General features: G+C 38.1%; 1 protein-coding gene across 2 annotated transcripts in view; it reads right to left on the reverse strand.

The window, feature by feature from the left end:
- Positions 1-17,805, reverse strand: part of PIWIL1 (piwi like RNA-mediated gene silencing 1) — a 37,850-nt gene continuing 20,045 nt past the window's right edge. For both annotated transcript variants that reach the window (XM_061384514.1, XM_061384515.1), the window contains exons 11-22: positions 15,017-15,143; positions 14,680-14,797; positions 13,787-13,901; positions 12,431-12,618; positions 11,985-12,057; positions 10,041-10,241; positions 9,832-9,935; positions 8,945-9,015; positions 8,622-8,775; positions 3,575-3,700; positions 1,019-1,166; positions 1-856 (exon numbers count right to left, since the gene is read on the reverse strand). In XM_061384514.1, the coding sequence (XP_061240498.1) occupies positions 740-856; positions 1,019-1,166; positions 3,575-3,700; positions 8,622-8,775; positions 8,945-9,015; positions 9,832-9,935; positions 10,041-10,241; positions 11,985-12,057; positions 12,431-12,618; positions 13,787-13,901; positions 14,680-14,797; positions 15,017-15,143 (1,542 nt within the window). In that variant the 3' untranslated portion in view covers positions 1-739. The remainder of the gene's footprint in view (positions 857-1,018; positions 1,167-3,574; positions 3,701-8,621; positions 8,776-8,944; positions 9,016-9,831; positions 9,936-10,040; positions 10,242-11,984; positions 12,058-12,430; positions 12,619-13,786; positions 13,902-14,679; positions 14,798-15,016; positions 15,144-17,805) is intronic.

Genomic DNA, 17,805 nt, shown 5'->3' on the forward strand with positions numbered 1-17,805 from the left:
TAAGATGACAATCATTATAATTTTATTTTACAACAAATGGAATTATGTCCCAGTTGCAAAAAAAAAAAAAAATAGTAATGTTAATATAGACTACTGGTCTCTTTTATTAAACAGTATTAAAATGTTTCTTTGGACAGAAATTTAAAATTTTCAACTATCTTTTTTAACCCCCATAATACCTAGCCCCCAAAATGAAATAAAAAATAAGCATACTTCTCCATACTCTCACACTTTTCCTATACCTTGTATAGGTTATTTAATGGCAGCTTTTCCTGTAAAATGAGATCATCAGATACTCAAGTAAAATCCTACCTTATGATTGTAGTGAGCCCTCCACTTTATTCCTTTTCTCTCCTTTAAATTCAAACTAAGTATTTCAAAAACAAGGCCACTGTAGCTTTACAAATAGGACTTGCTCACTCCTGAGAACATTTTCAAGTAAATCCCTACTTTTCAAATAGTTTAAGAGATTCTGCTTATAGTACAAAGCATCTTCTCCACACTTTTTCAAAACAAAAAATCCTCACATTTATGAGAACAAGATAAAAGAGTAAATCCTAATTTTTACCTATAAAATAAGTCAATTAATAGCAAAGTTACAAATGACTCTAGATTTCCTAGTTTCCTTCCCAAGTTTCATCTAGAAAGATAACAGTTTAAAAAATAAGAGCTTAAAAAAAATCCTGAAGATATAATTTCAAAAAGAAAAACGCAGCCACATCTTGTCGTCTTCTGTAGGTTAGAGGTAGTAAAGACGATTTGACAGTGACAGATTTGGTTCTCTATGAATACTCTGGCCAACAAGGAAAGCCAGTTTGTGGGCATACTGGCAAGGAGCAGGAACACGAATGACACCCTTTAGTGGAAGAAAACAAAAAGGTTCTATTACTTTAAAAGTAACTTCTCTAACTTATAAATCTCAGTATTAACAGTAAAAGCCTTTGAAAACACAGCAATTCCATTTTGAAAAGTGAATCTCACTGATGTGGCTAAATATCAATTAATAAAAAATACTTACTGGCCAGTTATAATAGACATGACATAGCTTGTAAGTTAACCTCTGTATGTGGTCTGGCTTCAGGCCACTGCTGTCATAGATGACATTATAATGTGTGGGAGAAACACTACCACTTCTCACTGCCTGGCTCACGATAAAAAAATCATACCTGGAATTACATAAGAAAAAAACCACATGGGTATGAGGCTTATCTTTTTCAAAGCTAAAGTTAAGATGATTCAAGTTTCTTACAGTGGAAGGATCCTGTATACTAATGTAACGTAATCTTTTCAAAACGTATGCTTCCTTGAATTCAGAGCTTGCTATTCATGAACTGTTTTGGAATGCTTATGTGTAAAAGAGGTTTAAGATACCACTTTTTTGTATTTTAAATACCTATCATTGATGCCTAAGGGCATTAACAAATGTTTGACCTGGCTGCTAATTTTGACAGTGCACGCTGTACAACAGGCCCGTTTCCACTCCACATCTGAGGGAGACAGCTGAGCGGGAACAGGCTCTAGGATCAAGAACCAAGTAGTGCAAACATAAAGGAATAGATGTCAGGGTTTTTTTTTTTTGGGGGGGGGGGAGGGTACCAATTAAGTATCCATTCAGAGATGCTGTAATCCAGCCTGATAAAGATATTAAGAAATTTATTATGTCCCTTAAAATGAGACAAATTATAAAATCAGAATTGATCTACAACAGATTATTGTAATCTGGAAAAATGAGGCTTTCAGAAACATTAAATGATGTGCCCAAAAGAACAGCGAAATTGTAACCGAGCTAGAATCAAAACCTTAGTTCCCTCCCAACTTAAGCACCTTATCATTCAAAGTAGACTTCTCCAAGTATTTGAGTAGACTAGCAGTTATTAAGTTTTAAAGAACATTGAGTAAAAAGTAATCACGTTTTTTGATACTTTAAAATCCAACTTCCATTTTACTCAAATTGTTTTAAAAAGTTGTCTTCAGGTCAATGTTATACCTAAGCTTTGGTTGTCAGAGTAGCAGTAATGTTAGAAAGTATCATGAGGTCATTCTGAATGGTTAAAGAGAGTCTACAGGAAATGAAACTGTCAATTATCTTAGCCATTTTGTCCTCCCTCAGTGATTTTCCCCAATAGGTTAGAACCCTTCTGACAACTATTACCTGCCTGAGAAAAAGACACAATCTAAGAAAGTGAATCTTTAAATAAATATTTCGATATGCTGTCAGCTAACAGGACTAAGTGGATCTAAAATCTGTATTATCATTTGTCTACATAAATTTAAGTATAATTCGGAGAAGGCAATGGCACCCCACTCCAGTACTCTTGCCTGGAAAATTCCATGGACAGAGGAGCCTGGTAGGCTGCAGTCCACGGGGTCGCAAAGAGTCAGACACGACAGAGCGTCTTCACTTTCACTTTTCCCTTTCATGCATTGGAGAAGGAAATGGCGACCCACTCCATGTTCTTGCCTGGAGAATCCCAGGGACGGCGGAGCCTGGTGGGCTGCCATCTGTGGGGTCGCACAGAGTCGGACACAACTGACGCGATTTAGCAGCAGGAGCAATGCCTCATTTACCTGCGTTTCATACAGGAGAAGTGCTACACATTTAAACTTTGCCCCTTAGGCTGACACTTTACCTTGATTAAAGCTGCCCTTTTTAAAAGGCCCCACAAATTTATGTATAAAAACAGAAACTGTCCTATTCACTCTCATGAGGAGGGTGTTACCGTGGACTGACCAATGACTTGCCATAAGGAACGTGACTTAGTGCACTGTACACCATCCCCCACAAAATGGAACTTGAGGAACCCAGTTTCATGACTTTGCAGTTGAACTGTTGTGTGCTGAGCGCACGACCGTGTGCCCCTGAGTGTTCTGGCCAGCTTTCTCACGGCAGAGTGCAGCTCACAGGTACACAGTGTTCACTCATGCGTGCTGAGTCGCTCAGTCATGTCTGACTGTAACCCATGGACTGTGGCCTGCCAGGCTCCTCTGACCATGCTGTTTTCCAGGCAAGAATACTGAGTGGGTTGCCATTTTCCACTCCCAGGGATCTCCCTGACCCAGAGAGCAAACCCATCTCTCTTGCATATCCTGCATTGGCAGGTGGATTTTTACCACTGTGCCGCCTGTGCCACCCTAGTGTTTACTCAGAAGTCACTTTTCTCATCTGCAACTGTGTCTTTAGATGGAATTTTCTAACCTGTGGATAACCAAGTACATTATAGATCTAAACATTTTGATTGGAAAATAAGAATCTATGGATGAGGTTACATATGTTTAAAAAAAAAAATGCCACAGCAATCTACAGCAGCAGTTCTTCAACTCTGTATGTATAACGAAGGCCATAAATGATAACCCTATTCCCCCAGAGAGAAACTGCACAGAAACCTGTGCTCACCATGTCAGACACTAAGTTCATACATCATAGGCATTATTAGGGCAAACTAATGAAAAGCATTAGTATTTATAAGAAATAAAGTATAAGAACTAAAAAGTAAATATGGTAAAAGGTAATAAAGCATAGAGGTTATGCTAAAAGACAAAGCAAAAACCAATCTTCACCTAATACAGAACTTACCATTCTGGTCTTGTAACCTCTACATCAATAACTGTTCCAGGAAGTGGATTCTGAAGTCTTCCTCCAGACTGAGCAAAAAATCTGGCGTTGACACGTTTCTTCACCACAATTACCGTTAGTCTTGGGCTTTAAGATGGTGATGAACGTAACTACATTTAGTCAGTCATACTTTCAGGGCATTGAATCATTCATACATTCATACACTCCATTAAAAAAGAAATGCATCTCCCTCTTGGGTATATTATTTATCGAAGTTGTGAAGGAAGATTCCACAACTTGTAAGGACCTGGAGTTAGGACCAGGAATAAACTTTGAGTAGAAAATAAAATGGCAAGGTTATGTAGTTTTTTAATTATTAAACCGAGCATATAACATACCCAGCACACTAAAATGTTAAACCCAGCATGTCTTTAAAGTTCACAGTCTGAGACCCTTTTCAGTGGACATTTCCTCCTACGTGGAAAGTAAGTGTACTCAGTTGTGTCTGACTCTGAGGCCCCATGGACTGTCGCCGGACAGGCTCCTCTGTCCATGGGATTCTCCAGGCGAGAATGCTGGAACAGGGTGCCATTTCCTACTCCAGCGGACCTTCCCCACCCAGGGATCAAACCCATGTCTCTTGCAGCAGCAGGCAGATTCTCTACCACTAGCAAGCACCACCTGGGAAGCCCGTGGAAAGTAAAATCTTTGACAAGTAAGCTAATTTGAGTAGTCTCGAAATCTAATCTGCTTTTCAAAATGACTGGTTGACTGCTTTTCAAAATGACTGTTATCAGGGGATCTCTGTGTCCGTTTGTCTCTCACACTCGATCACTCCTCAGCTTATCCTTAGCAATACGAGAACATTCTCTGTCATCCTCTCCCTTCCCAACCCCATTCACGTGGCTTCTTTCCTATGTCAAGACTACTCCTCTCCCCTAGTGAGCTTTCAGCTCTGTGTCACATTAGATTCACTGCCTCTAACAAGCTTCTTGGCTCTCCTGAGGACAGCCTTTAAACTGGCAGGTCGTACTGAGCTTGAATACCCTTTCCCACCATCTCTTAAAGGTTCATTTCAAATTCATTGTCTGATACAATCACACTGTATACACATGTGCACTTGGGAATAAATGCATTAGAACATATTAAGCACTTAGTGCTATCATATAATAAGCATTTGATAAAAATTATGATTTTCAATACCTCAACTTTCCTCTGCTCTTTTTCTAGCTACAAAATTAGTTCCTTAAGAGCACAAATATACTTTATCCTAACAACTGGAAAGCAGAGGACCTCACATGCAGTATGGACCTGCCTGGTCATGTTTGACTTAGGTAGGTAGTTTACAGTATACTGTCTAGACTGATGGTCCAGAAGATTCCAAATTGGGAACTTCCACTCATTGCTAAACCTAACCTGTGCTGCTTCATGGTAGCAGTAAGCAAATATACCAGGGGTAGGAAGATGATTTTACTTCAGTAAACAGAGGACATTTTTAGAAATATCACTATTTCCACATGTAAAGCCACTGCTGCCCAGCAACAAGAGATCTGCATATTACAAAGCCACCATCTCAGGAACCAAAAGACAAAGTAGATTTTAGTCCTGGGACATCTCAAGAAATGATTCCGCAAATGTGGTGACGGAAAGAAAGTCACAAGTATGTTGAAGTGACTTTTTGATTTGTTCTGAACCAAACATCCTAAATCAGCTAATCCATGACACATCTTTATAAAAAGCTAATTATCAACACTTCAATTCAAAAACAAATATTTATAACAAACAAATAAGATAACAGCAAATGTTAAAATCCAAACTCCATTTCTTAAAAGTAAGGGGTAATTCTTAGATATCATTTTACTTTATATGCAACTCTAAACTTTTTTTAGATGAAGTACCTACTATATATTGAGAGCATACTGGGTATTTTATGAAGTACACTGAACATTCTGGCATTTCTTTCAGCAGCCTTGGTGAGGTGCATCCTGTTTCACAGATGAAGGCTAAGCTGGGATCAACCTAAACTGATTTGAAGACATATTGTCTTGATCACTCATTTCTGCAGCCCCCAAATAACAGCACAATTGACGATGTGAAATCTACCGCATGCAATGGTCTGTTATGTACCAGCACAGGCAATCAATTTAAATCCTCCTTCCCTGCAACTTTCCTTTTTCTAAGGAAGAAAACAAATTAAAACTTACAAAACTTTACAAAGTAGAACAAAATACCAATGAAAAATATAAGCATTAAGAATTTTAAGAGGATAGGAAAGAACATTAACGTTCATTTACAAAATATTTTAAAATGCTATTGGCATTTTAATCTGAAACTCAGTTACTTCAAAAGAGATAAAAACATCCCTAACTTGCTCTGAAAACTTACTGGCATAATGATCACATTTTAAGAAACGTTTAACACTTAGAGGGGTTCTTTCAGAATTCGGCCAAAAAAGACTTGGAAGCGCCCTTCAATTTAGCTAGAAATTAAGTCCTTAATGCTCATCCCATGGGCCACATAAATCACATGGAGCCCAGATACTGTCAAACGACTTTCAAGACCCTCATTTTCTATAATGATAACAAATGCTGCTGAAAAGGTTTGGCAGAAATAATCAGTCTTTAAATATCCATGAAGCAGAAGCAGAAATTAAGAAGAAGTGACAAGAATACACAAAAGAGCTGTACAAAAAGCTCTTAATGACCCAGATAACCATGATGGTGTAGTCACTCACCTAGAGCCAGACATCTTGGAGTGTGAAGTAAACTGGGCCTTAGGAAGCATTACTGTGAACAAAGCTCATGGAGGTGATGGAATCCCAGAGCTAGTTCAGTCCTACAAGATGATGCTGTGAAAGCGCTCCACTCAATATGCCAGCAAATTTGAAAAACTCAGCAGTGACCATGGGACTGGAAAAGGTCAGTTTTCATTCCAATCCCAAAGAAAGGCAATAACAAAGAATATTCAAATTACCATACAACTGCACTCATTTCACATGTTAGCAAGATTATGCTCAAAATTCTTCAAGCTAGGCTTCAACAGTACACGAACTGAGAACTTCCAGATGTACAAGCTGGATTTAGAAAAGGTAGAGGAACCAGAGATCAAACTGGATCCAGAGATCCTCTGGCTTAAAGAAAAAGCAAGGGAATTAAAAAAAAAAAAAAAATCTACTTCTGCTTCATTGACTAGGCAAAAACCTCTGACTGTGTGGATCAAAACAAACTGTGGAATAGTCTTAAAGATATGGGAATACCAGACTACCTTACCTACCTCCTGAGAAACCTGTATGCAGGTCAAGAAGCAAGAGTTAGAACTGGACATGGAAAAACAGACTGGTTCCAAATTGGGAAAGAGTACATCAAGGCTGTATATTGTTCACCCTGCTTATTTAACTTCTATGCAGTTTACATCAGGAGAAATACTGCGCTGGATGACTCCCAAGCTGGAATTTAGATTTTCGGGAGAAATACAAACAACCTCAGATATGTAGATGACACCACTTTAATGGTATAAAGTGAAGAGGAACTGAAGAGTCTTTAGGTGAAGGTGAAAGAGAGTGAAAAAACCCGGCTTAAAATTCAACATTCAAAAAATAAAGATCATAGAATCCACTCCCATCACTTCGTGGCAAAAAGATGGGGAAAAAGTGGAAATAGTGTCAGATTTTATTTTCTTGGGCTCTAAAATCACTGTGGATGGTGACTACAGTCACAAAACTAAGTCGCTTGCTCCCTGGAAGAAAAGCTATGACAAACCTAGAAAGCATATTAAAAAGCAGAGACATTACTTTGCTGACAAAGGTCCATATATTCAAAGTTATGGTTTTTCCAGTAGTCATGTATGGATGTGAGAGTTGGATCATAAAGGCTGAGTGCCAAAGAATTGATGCTTTCAAACAGTGGTGCTGGAGAAGATTCTTGAGAATCCCATGGACAGCAAGGAGATCAAGTCAGTCAATCCAAGGAAATCAACCCTGAATATTCTTTGGAAGGACTGGTGCTGAAGGTGAAGCTCCAATACTCCAGCCACTTGATTCGAAGAGCCAACTTATTGGAAATGACCCTGATGCTGGGAAAGACTGAGGGCAAGAAGAGAAGGGGGTGACAGAGAATGAGATGGTTGGATGGCATCATCAACTCAACTGACATGAATGTGAGTAAACTCTAGGATATAGCCAAAGACAGGGAAGCCTGGTGTGCCACAGTCCAGAGGGTCACAAAGCGTCAGACATGATCTAGCAACTGAACAATATGCATGAGCAAGCACATACAAACATACCTCCTGGATATTCTAAGCATCTTTAAAAATCAGCTCCACAAAATATATTATGCACTAAGCCCTTAATAATACAACAGTCCCTGATCTCAACTTACTTACAATATGAGAAAGAAAACAGCAAAAAATTAAACAATGTAACTTATTAGAACAGCTATCTTGAGATGGCATGCAATTTACTGCCAGAGAGAACCAACAAATGATCTTGGTAGGAGAGCAAAGCAAAAACTAATGTAGGTTTCAAAGGAGAGCCTGAGTAGCATTCAGTTATGAGTACAGCTCCCCTTGGCTGCGCAGACCACCTCAAAGGACAGAGGTTAACAGTCTCCTCCTAGGACACCAAACACATGCCAATCATCTACCCATCAAAAACCAGTCCAATTGAGTTCAAAGAAATTAAACAAGTATTTGTTGTACAAGGAGGTAGAGAAAGAGTATGTTAAGACTATCTGGAAGATTTATTTCAACCAATGCTGTGGACGCCTATGGCTGCATTGGGATAATCAGACCCTCATACTTCAAGGCTGTAAGAGAGAAAAGTGGCAGTGGCTGGTCAGTGAAGGTGTTGCCATGTGTCATTCCTTGAGGGAACTTCCACTCTACATTTCTAGCCTCTCCTCTACAAAACAGTCTCCATGAGACACCCACCCCCCAACCCCTTCCATTACGTCAAGTCCTATTGCGCCTATAAGGTTAGGTTCTCACTTACCTTTCCACCTTGTGACGTTATTTTCAAAGATGCAAAATGCAATTTTATACAAAGGAAACGCTTTACATGTCATGTGCTTACTTGTAACCTCTACCAACAGATTTCAGGCAATCCAAAAACTGTGGTACTTCATAGTTCACCAGTGTTTTAAGCTGACCGTCTCCTACGCCATCCCGATACACAATAATTCGACTAGGCATGTATTCATTGCAGCTATTCCAAGCCCTTAGAGCAGCTGAAAGAAAGCCAGGAAAGTTTTAAATACATTAACACACAACAAAAAATATGTGCTTCTACCAAACTCCAGGCACAGTTTTTTTTTGTTTTCCCAGAAGCACAGCTTTAAGATAACTTCTTGAAGACTGGAGTTTGGAGGCCAGACTGGAACACAGCAGGCGACTTACCTTGTAAGCAGACCTTAAGCCCATCTACTAGTTCTTGTCCTCTGTCTTGAAACACACAGCGAGAGAACCAGCTATTCGGAGAAAAAATGACTGAGGTGAGAACACAACCATACAGAACTGTTTCACTTTTGAATTCTTCTATATCTATGCAATTTATTATCTTTAACTTCCTTGATGAAATCTTAAACGGAGTTAAGATACAGGAAATCCCTCATAGACATTTTTTTTTTCTCATTATAAATCAATTCCAGCACCGAGGAGGAAATAAAATCTAAGTTGTAATAGCCAGATATGCCTCCTAGGTTTACACGTCAATATATACAGAAGCATACTAATACTATACTCCTGGTAAAAGACGCTCTTCTCAAAGATAAAATACCTTGAAATACGCCCAAGTATCAGTAATGCCCACAAATCAATGCTTCAATTCTCATTCTTCCTATTCTTGGCAATTCTATCAGTTCTAAGAAAAGCACTGAAAAGTAATTTCACTACGTTGATACGCAAGTGACTGGGTAAACTTGAGTGGGTTTTCCAAGATAAAATTAACATGGAAACTTGAGATTACATTCAAAGTAATAAATTTATTAAAGAAGCTTTTAGAGATTGTCACATTTAAGGAGATGCATCCTCTCACCAAATACAAATAATAAAATAACCTAAAATGTAGTCTGACCACTACAGATTAAGGGCCAGTGAAGGATATTAAACATGATTAGAGTAGCTAATAACTGGTTTCTTTCCTAACTATTTGATTGGATCTAATGTAAAAGAAACCAAGTTAAAAAATTAACACAATTCTGGTACTCCCCAGACACTAGCCCCTGCACTCATGTCCTGTTTGCCTATGTTCAGCACTTAATCTACGGCTATCAAAGCCCACTTACCGAGTCATCCCTTCATTGATGCTTGCCACAAATCCTGCAATTGACCTCCGTCCAGCTGTGGTATCATGGTAACAATCAATGCCAACTATCATCGCTAGCTTCAGCTTTAACAAGAACATCGTAATTTTAGATACAATGGAATGCCAATACAATAAAAATACATTTTTTTAAATAACAAAATTTATATCTACAAGTTAAATCAAACTTACAGGCATATCAACCCTCCAAAGCTCTCCTCCCATCTTGCAGTTCATCTGCAGCGCAATCTTTGTAGCAATGGCCATGACAGTCTGTTGTTTGCCTAAGGTTCGGGCCACCACACACTGACTTGGAGTAGGGCAATCTGTACATAAGTATTTTTTAATAGCATCATATTTGTCTTTCCGATTACTTGATAACAGACAAACAACCTAAAAACAAACAAAATATCCTCATCACAAAGAATTAGGAAACTGATAATTAAATTCAAAGAAGAAGAGAGGAAACTAAACCCACCTGTGATTCATAAACACATAAACACCTGTGATTCGTTTACTGATAATACTTTACTCTCCATCTCTGCCACGGTGCTAGTAAGTATGACATTAACATTTATATAATGTTCACTGAGAGTAACTGGGTGCTCAGTCATGTCCAACTCTTTGCAACCCTTTGGATTGTAGCCCGCCAGGATCCTCTGTCCATGGGATTTTTCAGGCAAGAATATACTGGAGTGGGTTGCCGTTTCCTCCTCCAGGGGATCTTCCTGTGCCCCTTGTGTCTCTTGCACTGCAGGCAGGTTCTTTACCGTGGAGCCATCAGGGACGCCCATAATGCTCATTACATTCAACTAATATATACTAAGAACGAAACCAAGTTAAGCAAACAATTTAAAACCGAGTATCATTAAAACTTGAGAAGTTAGTTAAATATGGTCTGTTACCAGCTTGGAATAATTTAGGAGTAGGGAATAGGGCAAAATAAGTTAGTGATAACTTACAGGTGGACAAATAAAAGCTTTTCTAAAATGCTTACAATTTTCATTTACTCATGCCTTACCTAGAATCACGGCTTTTAAACTCTCAAAGCTCTGGCTTGGGAGTATGATCAAACTATGAAATTTCCTAGAAGTTCATGGGCAATTCTGGGGAAACTGAAATGACTGATCTAAACAGACGCCTGTCCCAAATGGGGGTTAGTCAAAGGATACACATTTCCAGTTAGAAAGTAAGTTTTGAGAATCTAGTGTATATAGCATGGCGATCACAATTATATATACATTATATACTTGAAAGCTGCAGAGTGGATCTTAAAGGTTATCACCACATATACAAAGAAGAACTGCAATTACCTGAGATGATGGAGATATTAACTAACATGCTATGGTCATCATTTCACAATATATCAAATCATCACACTGTGCATTTTAAACTCACACAATGTTAAATGTCAATTACATCATAAAAAGGCTGGAAAATTAACCAAGCAACTAAGCCACCTATATTTGCCCAAATTCTGAGGATTCAAGTTCTGGAGCTGAATCCAACACTAACTTACTGCTATATTCCCCAATTTATAGTCCCAGATTCTTATTTTTCTTGCCATAGCCCCCAGTAAAATAATTTTCCTACCCTTGGTATCTCTATTATTCAAGACAACCTAATAGCACTCTGCCTGTGGCATAGGAGACAAAGGACTAAAAGGAATCCATTAGAAGAAACCAACTCATTTCTTAGGTTTAAAGCAATTCAGGTGTATTGTTTTTCATTAAATGTGTCTTTGCCACCTTATTAATTATACTAAGTGTAACTACAAATATACTAATTATACCACATGTGCTGAACAAGTACTGATTTCTACTCTTGTGCCTTTTCTCCTCCCCACTCCCTCCCTGAAATTTTCTAGAATTAGAGCATTTGAGTCTGGGTAAATTTAAGATGGCTTTGTTTTCTTCCATCCCTTCCTTACCGTTTGCAGTACACAAGCTCCTAGGCACACAACTAAAGCCAGCATTAACTGAGCTACCGTAGGAAGGTAAAATATGTGTTTTGTGACTTGTTTGGGAACCTAATTATAACATTTTTAACACTGAGCTCAAGTTCCAAGGTTTACCAACGCCCAATTTACAACAACTGATTCCAGGTCAGCTGCCTACATATCAACTAGCTACTTACTATCTGGGTATCTGACGTAACCTTTTGCTGTAAGACTCTTAAATAGGCTTCAGTTCTATCATCCACTTCAATCCTAGAATGGAAATACGTAATTCAACATTCAGAAAAAGTTAACCAAAAAAATGTACTATGTGTTAAAAGGTTCCCACAGATTGTAACACAAGCAACACTTCTGGGTGAAATAACGAAATAGAACACCAGGAGAAGCCATGTAGTCAAAAGGATTTCTAACACACCCAACAGCAATTGTTTGAGAAACAGTCCTTTTTTTGTCTCACTCATTCTTAGCAACTCGAACACATTTCTGTGTCCACCCTACAAGGGACTTTATCAGATCTTTAAATTAAGATAATTTAATGTTTTTAATAGTTTTTAACAGTTTGAGTTCCCACCTTCCAAATGACTATGAGTCAATTTTCAGAGTAGAAATGACTTGATAAACTTACATTATTGCTTTTTTCATTTGTATGCCCATGGCTGGTGTAACTTTAAATAGATTTTGTATCAACGAATTGGCTGCTTCATAATTTCTTCGAGTATAGATCAACAACCAGTTATCTAGTGGCTTAACACTAATTAATGGTGCACCTCTTGTTTCTTTTGACCAATCTGCAAATTGTGGATTGTAATCAAACTAGAAGAAAGTTCAGAGACATTGTAAGTTTTCAGGGATAAAGCCAAAAATTCTTCAATAATTCTACCATGGCATAGTGCAAATCTCAAAGTACTACTTTTAAATTTGACCTGCAGTCATAGACAAATACTCTAAGTGAGGAAGAAGAAAAATGTATTCAAAGGATTACAGCAATTTTATTTAAAATACACTCTTATTAACAGCTGCCACTCAAGTGCTCACCTGCCTGTTACAGTATCTTAAGCTGTGGCCTTTTTTTAAAAATCTTTTATAAAATCTTACAAGGATAGGTGCTGTTTACCTTATGATAAAGATATAAAAAACAAGGCCTTGAAAGTTAAGTGACTTTATGACTGAGGTGTCAGATACTGAAGGCAAGCTATGAAAACATCTGACAGTAAGGCAGAAAGCTAACACATAACTCAGTACCTATATCTATCACAGAGGGAAAAGCCTGCTTTTTACATGTCCTACCCACCTCCCGAACAACTCTTATACAAGAATATATATTTACTACAAAGGATAATAAAGCAATAGTAATTAAAATATTAAGCTACATGATTAGGTTGTTATCCACAGAACATTTCGAAAACAGAAGAGCACAGCTTTTTATAAAGGGATTTTTAAATTTTGGTACTTGTAGTGTTTCAATTACACAAAAACATATTTTAGAATACTTGCTTTCTTTTTCTGAAGAGAAGATATAAAAGATATCACAATATTTCATATATACATATATATATATCCATGTATGTGTTTATGTGTGCAAATATATATATATCCCTAACAAACAAATGGTCCAAGCAAAAATGAAGCTAAATAAACGGGGAGTTTTCCATGTAAAAGTTCACTGTAGTGGCAGACAAAATATCAACCCAATTAGATACTTAAGAGACTTCTACTATATCTCACTTTAAAAAATTAAGGTTACTTAAAAAATTAAGCCACCTTTTATCTCAGTCTCACAGATGGTTTTGAAGACAAGCTACAGGCTTTGCCTTCTTGAGTGTTCCCACATTTCCTCCTCCTGTATTCAGATCGGTGGACAAAGAGAGGATGTGGGTCAGGGAAAAGAGGAAAGGACTACACTGGCATGGAATTCGTGCTTGCTTTATTGTGAATGTGAACCGAACCTGATTTCACTGACAACTTTTAAGAACTGCCTTACTGTTTTTCCACCTTGATGAATCTTTTCTGCTTGCAAAATTCTTCCTGAGAAGGACAGTAAGTTGGAGTCAAAGCTCAAACCCCAGTCTCGAAGCTCCCTCTGCACATTATCATCTCTGTAAATTTAACATATTGCTTTTCACTAAATGTAAGGAAACAGCAAAAACTAATATATACAAGCAAATAGAGACCCACTGCAACCTATAACAAATGTCAATGTTTCTTTCAGGATTGAAATACTGGTGATGCTAGGAAACACAGAAATGTTTTTCTCTTATTATGTCTATGTTTCCCTTCACAATATCTTTTCATTTAAAATTCTGATGCCCAAACTATCTCCTCCTCAAAGTAAACACAACGCTGTAACAACTTCACTTTCTATTTTATTCTCTTTTTCTAACAGAATTAGAAATACCATGGTTTAACTTAACGTGAAAGTTGCTCAGTCATGTCTGACTCTTTACAACCCCATGTACAGTCCGTGGAATTCTCCAGGCCAGAATACTGGAGTGCATAGCCGTTCCCTTCTCCAGGGGATCTTCCCAACCCAGGAATTGAACCCAAGTCTCCCACATTGCAGGCAGATTCTTTACCAGCTAAGCCACAAGGGAAGTCTAAGAATACTGGAGTGGGTAGCCTATCCCTTCTCCAGCAGATCTTCCCGACCCAGGAATTGAACCCAGATCTGCACTGCAGGTGATTCTTTACCAACTGAGCTAATTATTTCCTGACAAATAGTAGCCTCACTCAGAAACATGAAGAACCCACCCTGAATACCGCAAATACAAATAAAAAACAAAATTAGTTTCTGTCATTCCCCTGAGAAAGTCACTCCTCCAAACCCACATACAATAAAGAACTGAAAACATACCCCGTAAAGCACAGATGACTTACTTATGAATATAATCAATCAGTCTTCCTACTTCACGCTGCCTTTGCTCTGGAGTCAGTCTTGTATGAACAGCCAAGTCTTTCATCACATTAAAATCATTACGCATTTTATCAGTTAAACCTTTAAACAGAATAAAACTATACAGTTAAAGAAACAAGAATCGGGCCTAACTATATGGAACGTAGGGTGGTGATGAGTAAAGAACTCCCAGGAGACAAACCAGTTTTAAGGGTCGGGTTGGTGGCAGGGAGGATGAGTGCGGAAAAGGAAAGTTTAATGGCTTCTAGAACTGAAGGGGAACCACGCAGTGGCTTCACCAATAAAGACAAGTCAGCATACCTGTGAGGTAGCAGAGCTCAGGGATGAGCATGGCTGGGCCTGGTAATGTGCCGCCAGGGCCTCTCCTTCTCTTAGGCTGACTGACCAAAACTGGCTGTTTCAAGTCAGTGATTTCTTGGTTATATTGCTGTTTAAGGGAAGACAGATATCGCTGTTCACAGTAAATGCCTTTAGTAACATGTTAATGGACAAAAAAGTTTCACTTTTTAAAACTAAGCATATATGCTAATACCAAGGCTATATCTGTTTCCAAGTAAAACATACTGTCTTTCTGGTCCTACTAAAATAGGTTGTGATTTATAGACTCATCTTTTCTCCTAAAAACTTAAATGGTCAAGGATGGTAAGGCTCTAAGTTTTGACTTTTTGCTACATTTCTATTTACTTCATTTTTTTGACTTCTTGGTTCAGAAACAGTAGTCTGTGTAACTCCAGGTCTTCACAACAGCGTAATTCCTCTAAAACTACTCATAGTAAGGATGAGCTCATGAAAGAAGTGTCACACTAAGAATAAAGGGGGGAGGGAAAATGTGTACACTCTATGGAACAGTGTTAATTAGGGAAAGTTGAAAGTTTACTTTGCAGTTGAATTTCAACTGAGCAGTATTAAGGTTCCCCATCTTAAGACTGCCCACATGTAATCACTGTCTAAGATTAGATTTACAATATGTAAAGAGACCAAACATGCTGATGTCTAGGATCTAACATGTGTGAGACAGGTCTCTGGCCTCCAGGTCAGCCCTACAATTCCAGACCACAGCAGACCTCTTGCATTCCCTTCACTAGAGAGTGCTTCTAGAAGACCTCTCTATCATTTCCTGTATCCTCTCCTAGCATCGTTATCCTGGTTAATTTAGCTCTAACTTTATTCTCAAATAAAATCACATCTGCAGTAAGTATGCAGGACAGTAGTGCCGTCACAGCCATTCCATGAGTGCTGCTCTCTCCAGAAGACGGCTCCACCTGCCCCTCCTTCTTCCTGCATACAGCCAGGGTGCTGGCCACCTACATCATCAAGTAAGAGACCGTGAATTTTAGCTTGCACTGACTGTCCTACACTCAACTCTTTACCAATCATCCAGGCAAAAAAAATTCGAAGTAGAACATGCATATGTGACCTCTGCTCCACTTCTCTGTATTATTTATTTTATCATACTATTTTTATTAGGGGTCTATTAACAGTCACCCTGCTTACACATCATTCACTTGGGTATACACACAGGTAGAACGGTGGTAGTGATTTCAGAAGTATTCCTATTTCTCTATTTCACCAAACGGCCTTAAAACGCATAATTCTTAATTACAGAGCTGTGGGATTTCCCTCTTCTATATTCTTAGTGCGTAAAAGAAAGCCTGTCAGTTCTTTTAACACTTTCCCCTACATCTGAAGAACCAGCACTTTCATTTCTGTTTAATATTAGATTTTTTAAGTTAGTGACCATGATCTTTCCTTCCAAAGGCCCTTATCTCCCACCCTGAGTACTTCCTAGATATTCTCTTCAATGTATAGTATCTAAGCCATCACTTATTACTAAAACTGAATTTCCACTACGAAGTTTTAAGAATGCCTTATTTCTTTCACATATTTCAAGTCCACCCAACTGTTAGCATATTATATCTGAAGTCTTTGCACAGACTGGAGATCACCTGAAGAGTAAATATATAGCAATTGGGGACCTGAGGCAGAACCCTGAAGTATGTCAACATTTAACAGGATGTTCACTTCAACTGTGGAAGAACAAGCAGGCATGCAAGATTCGGTACTAGTCAGAGAAGGGGAGAATTTTCCTTGATCTTGCTTCAGGTTTAAATCAACTTTCAACTGTATCCTCTCTGTATTTGCTGCTGATGTATACCAACTCTACCCATCCCTGATCGTGCTTATTCAAATGAACTACAGAAAAATGCCAGAACTCGTTTGTCACAGTAACCTCTGACACTCAGAAGAATCTAGGTCAAACACGGTTCAAGTCTACAAGGAATTTTCAGAGGTTAAAAACAGCAGTAGGGAAATCAAGCTGAGATGACCCTTGGCCTGTTTTCATTTTGCCAGAGTAAGACCAGTTCTTAATGCAACTTCTTAGGGCATCATTTCCCTCCAGAGTGGCATCTGATCTTCTCATTCACAGGAGAGCAGCTGAAGATCAGGCAGCAACAGATTTTTCAGCAAAAAGACATTTCAAAGATCACCAGTCAGATGAATACTTTTGACATAATATATATATAAACACACACACACACACAATAGTTCATTTATTCTACTTTTCAGAAAAAACATAATCTACAGAAAATAGAAAAAAGTTATATAAAATTTAGCACTTCAAAGACAAGCTTTAAATTTTAACTGATGTGTTTTCCTGCACTTCTGACAGAGCACATCAAATGGGAAGTGACTTCTAAGAATTTAGGAGGCAGATCTGCTCATCTCTGACCACTACAACAATGTCTGATGCCTTCCTATAGAAACATTTTATTTTCTTCTAGTCAGTAGCTGTTCTATTAGGTTGGTACAAAAGTAACTTCAGTTTTACACTGTTGCACTTTACCATTTGATATTGGAATTCATTCTTAAATAAATGTGGTTATACATCATTTTAATGTACATTTCTTGCTAATGACTTATTACTTGCTGCTTATATTTATTTCAGACTATAGAAATGTTACACAAAAAGCAAATTCAAGCAATATTTTTTTTAGTTCAAAATGTATCATAAAGCAGCAGAGACAACTTACAACATTAACAATACATTTGGCCCAGGAACTGCTAACAAATGTATACTGCAGAAGTTT

This window comes from Bos javanicus, chromosome 17, assembly GCF_032452875.1.
Source record: "Bos javanicus breed banteng chromosome 17, ARS-OSU_banteng_1.0, whole genome shotgun sequence".
NCBI classification, from domain to species: domain Eukaryota; kingdom Metazoa; phylum Chordata; class Mammalia; order Artiodactyla; family Bovidae; genus Bos; species Bos javanicus.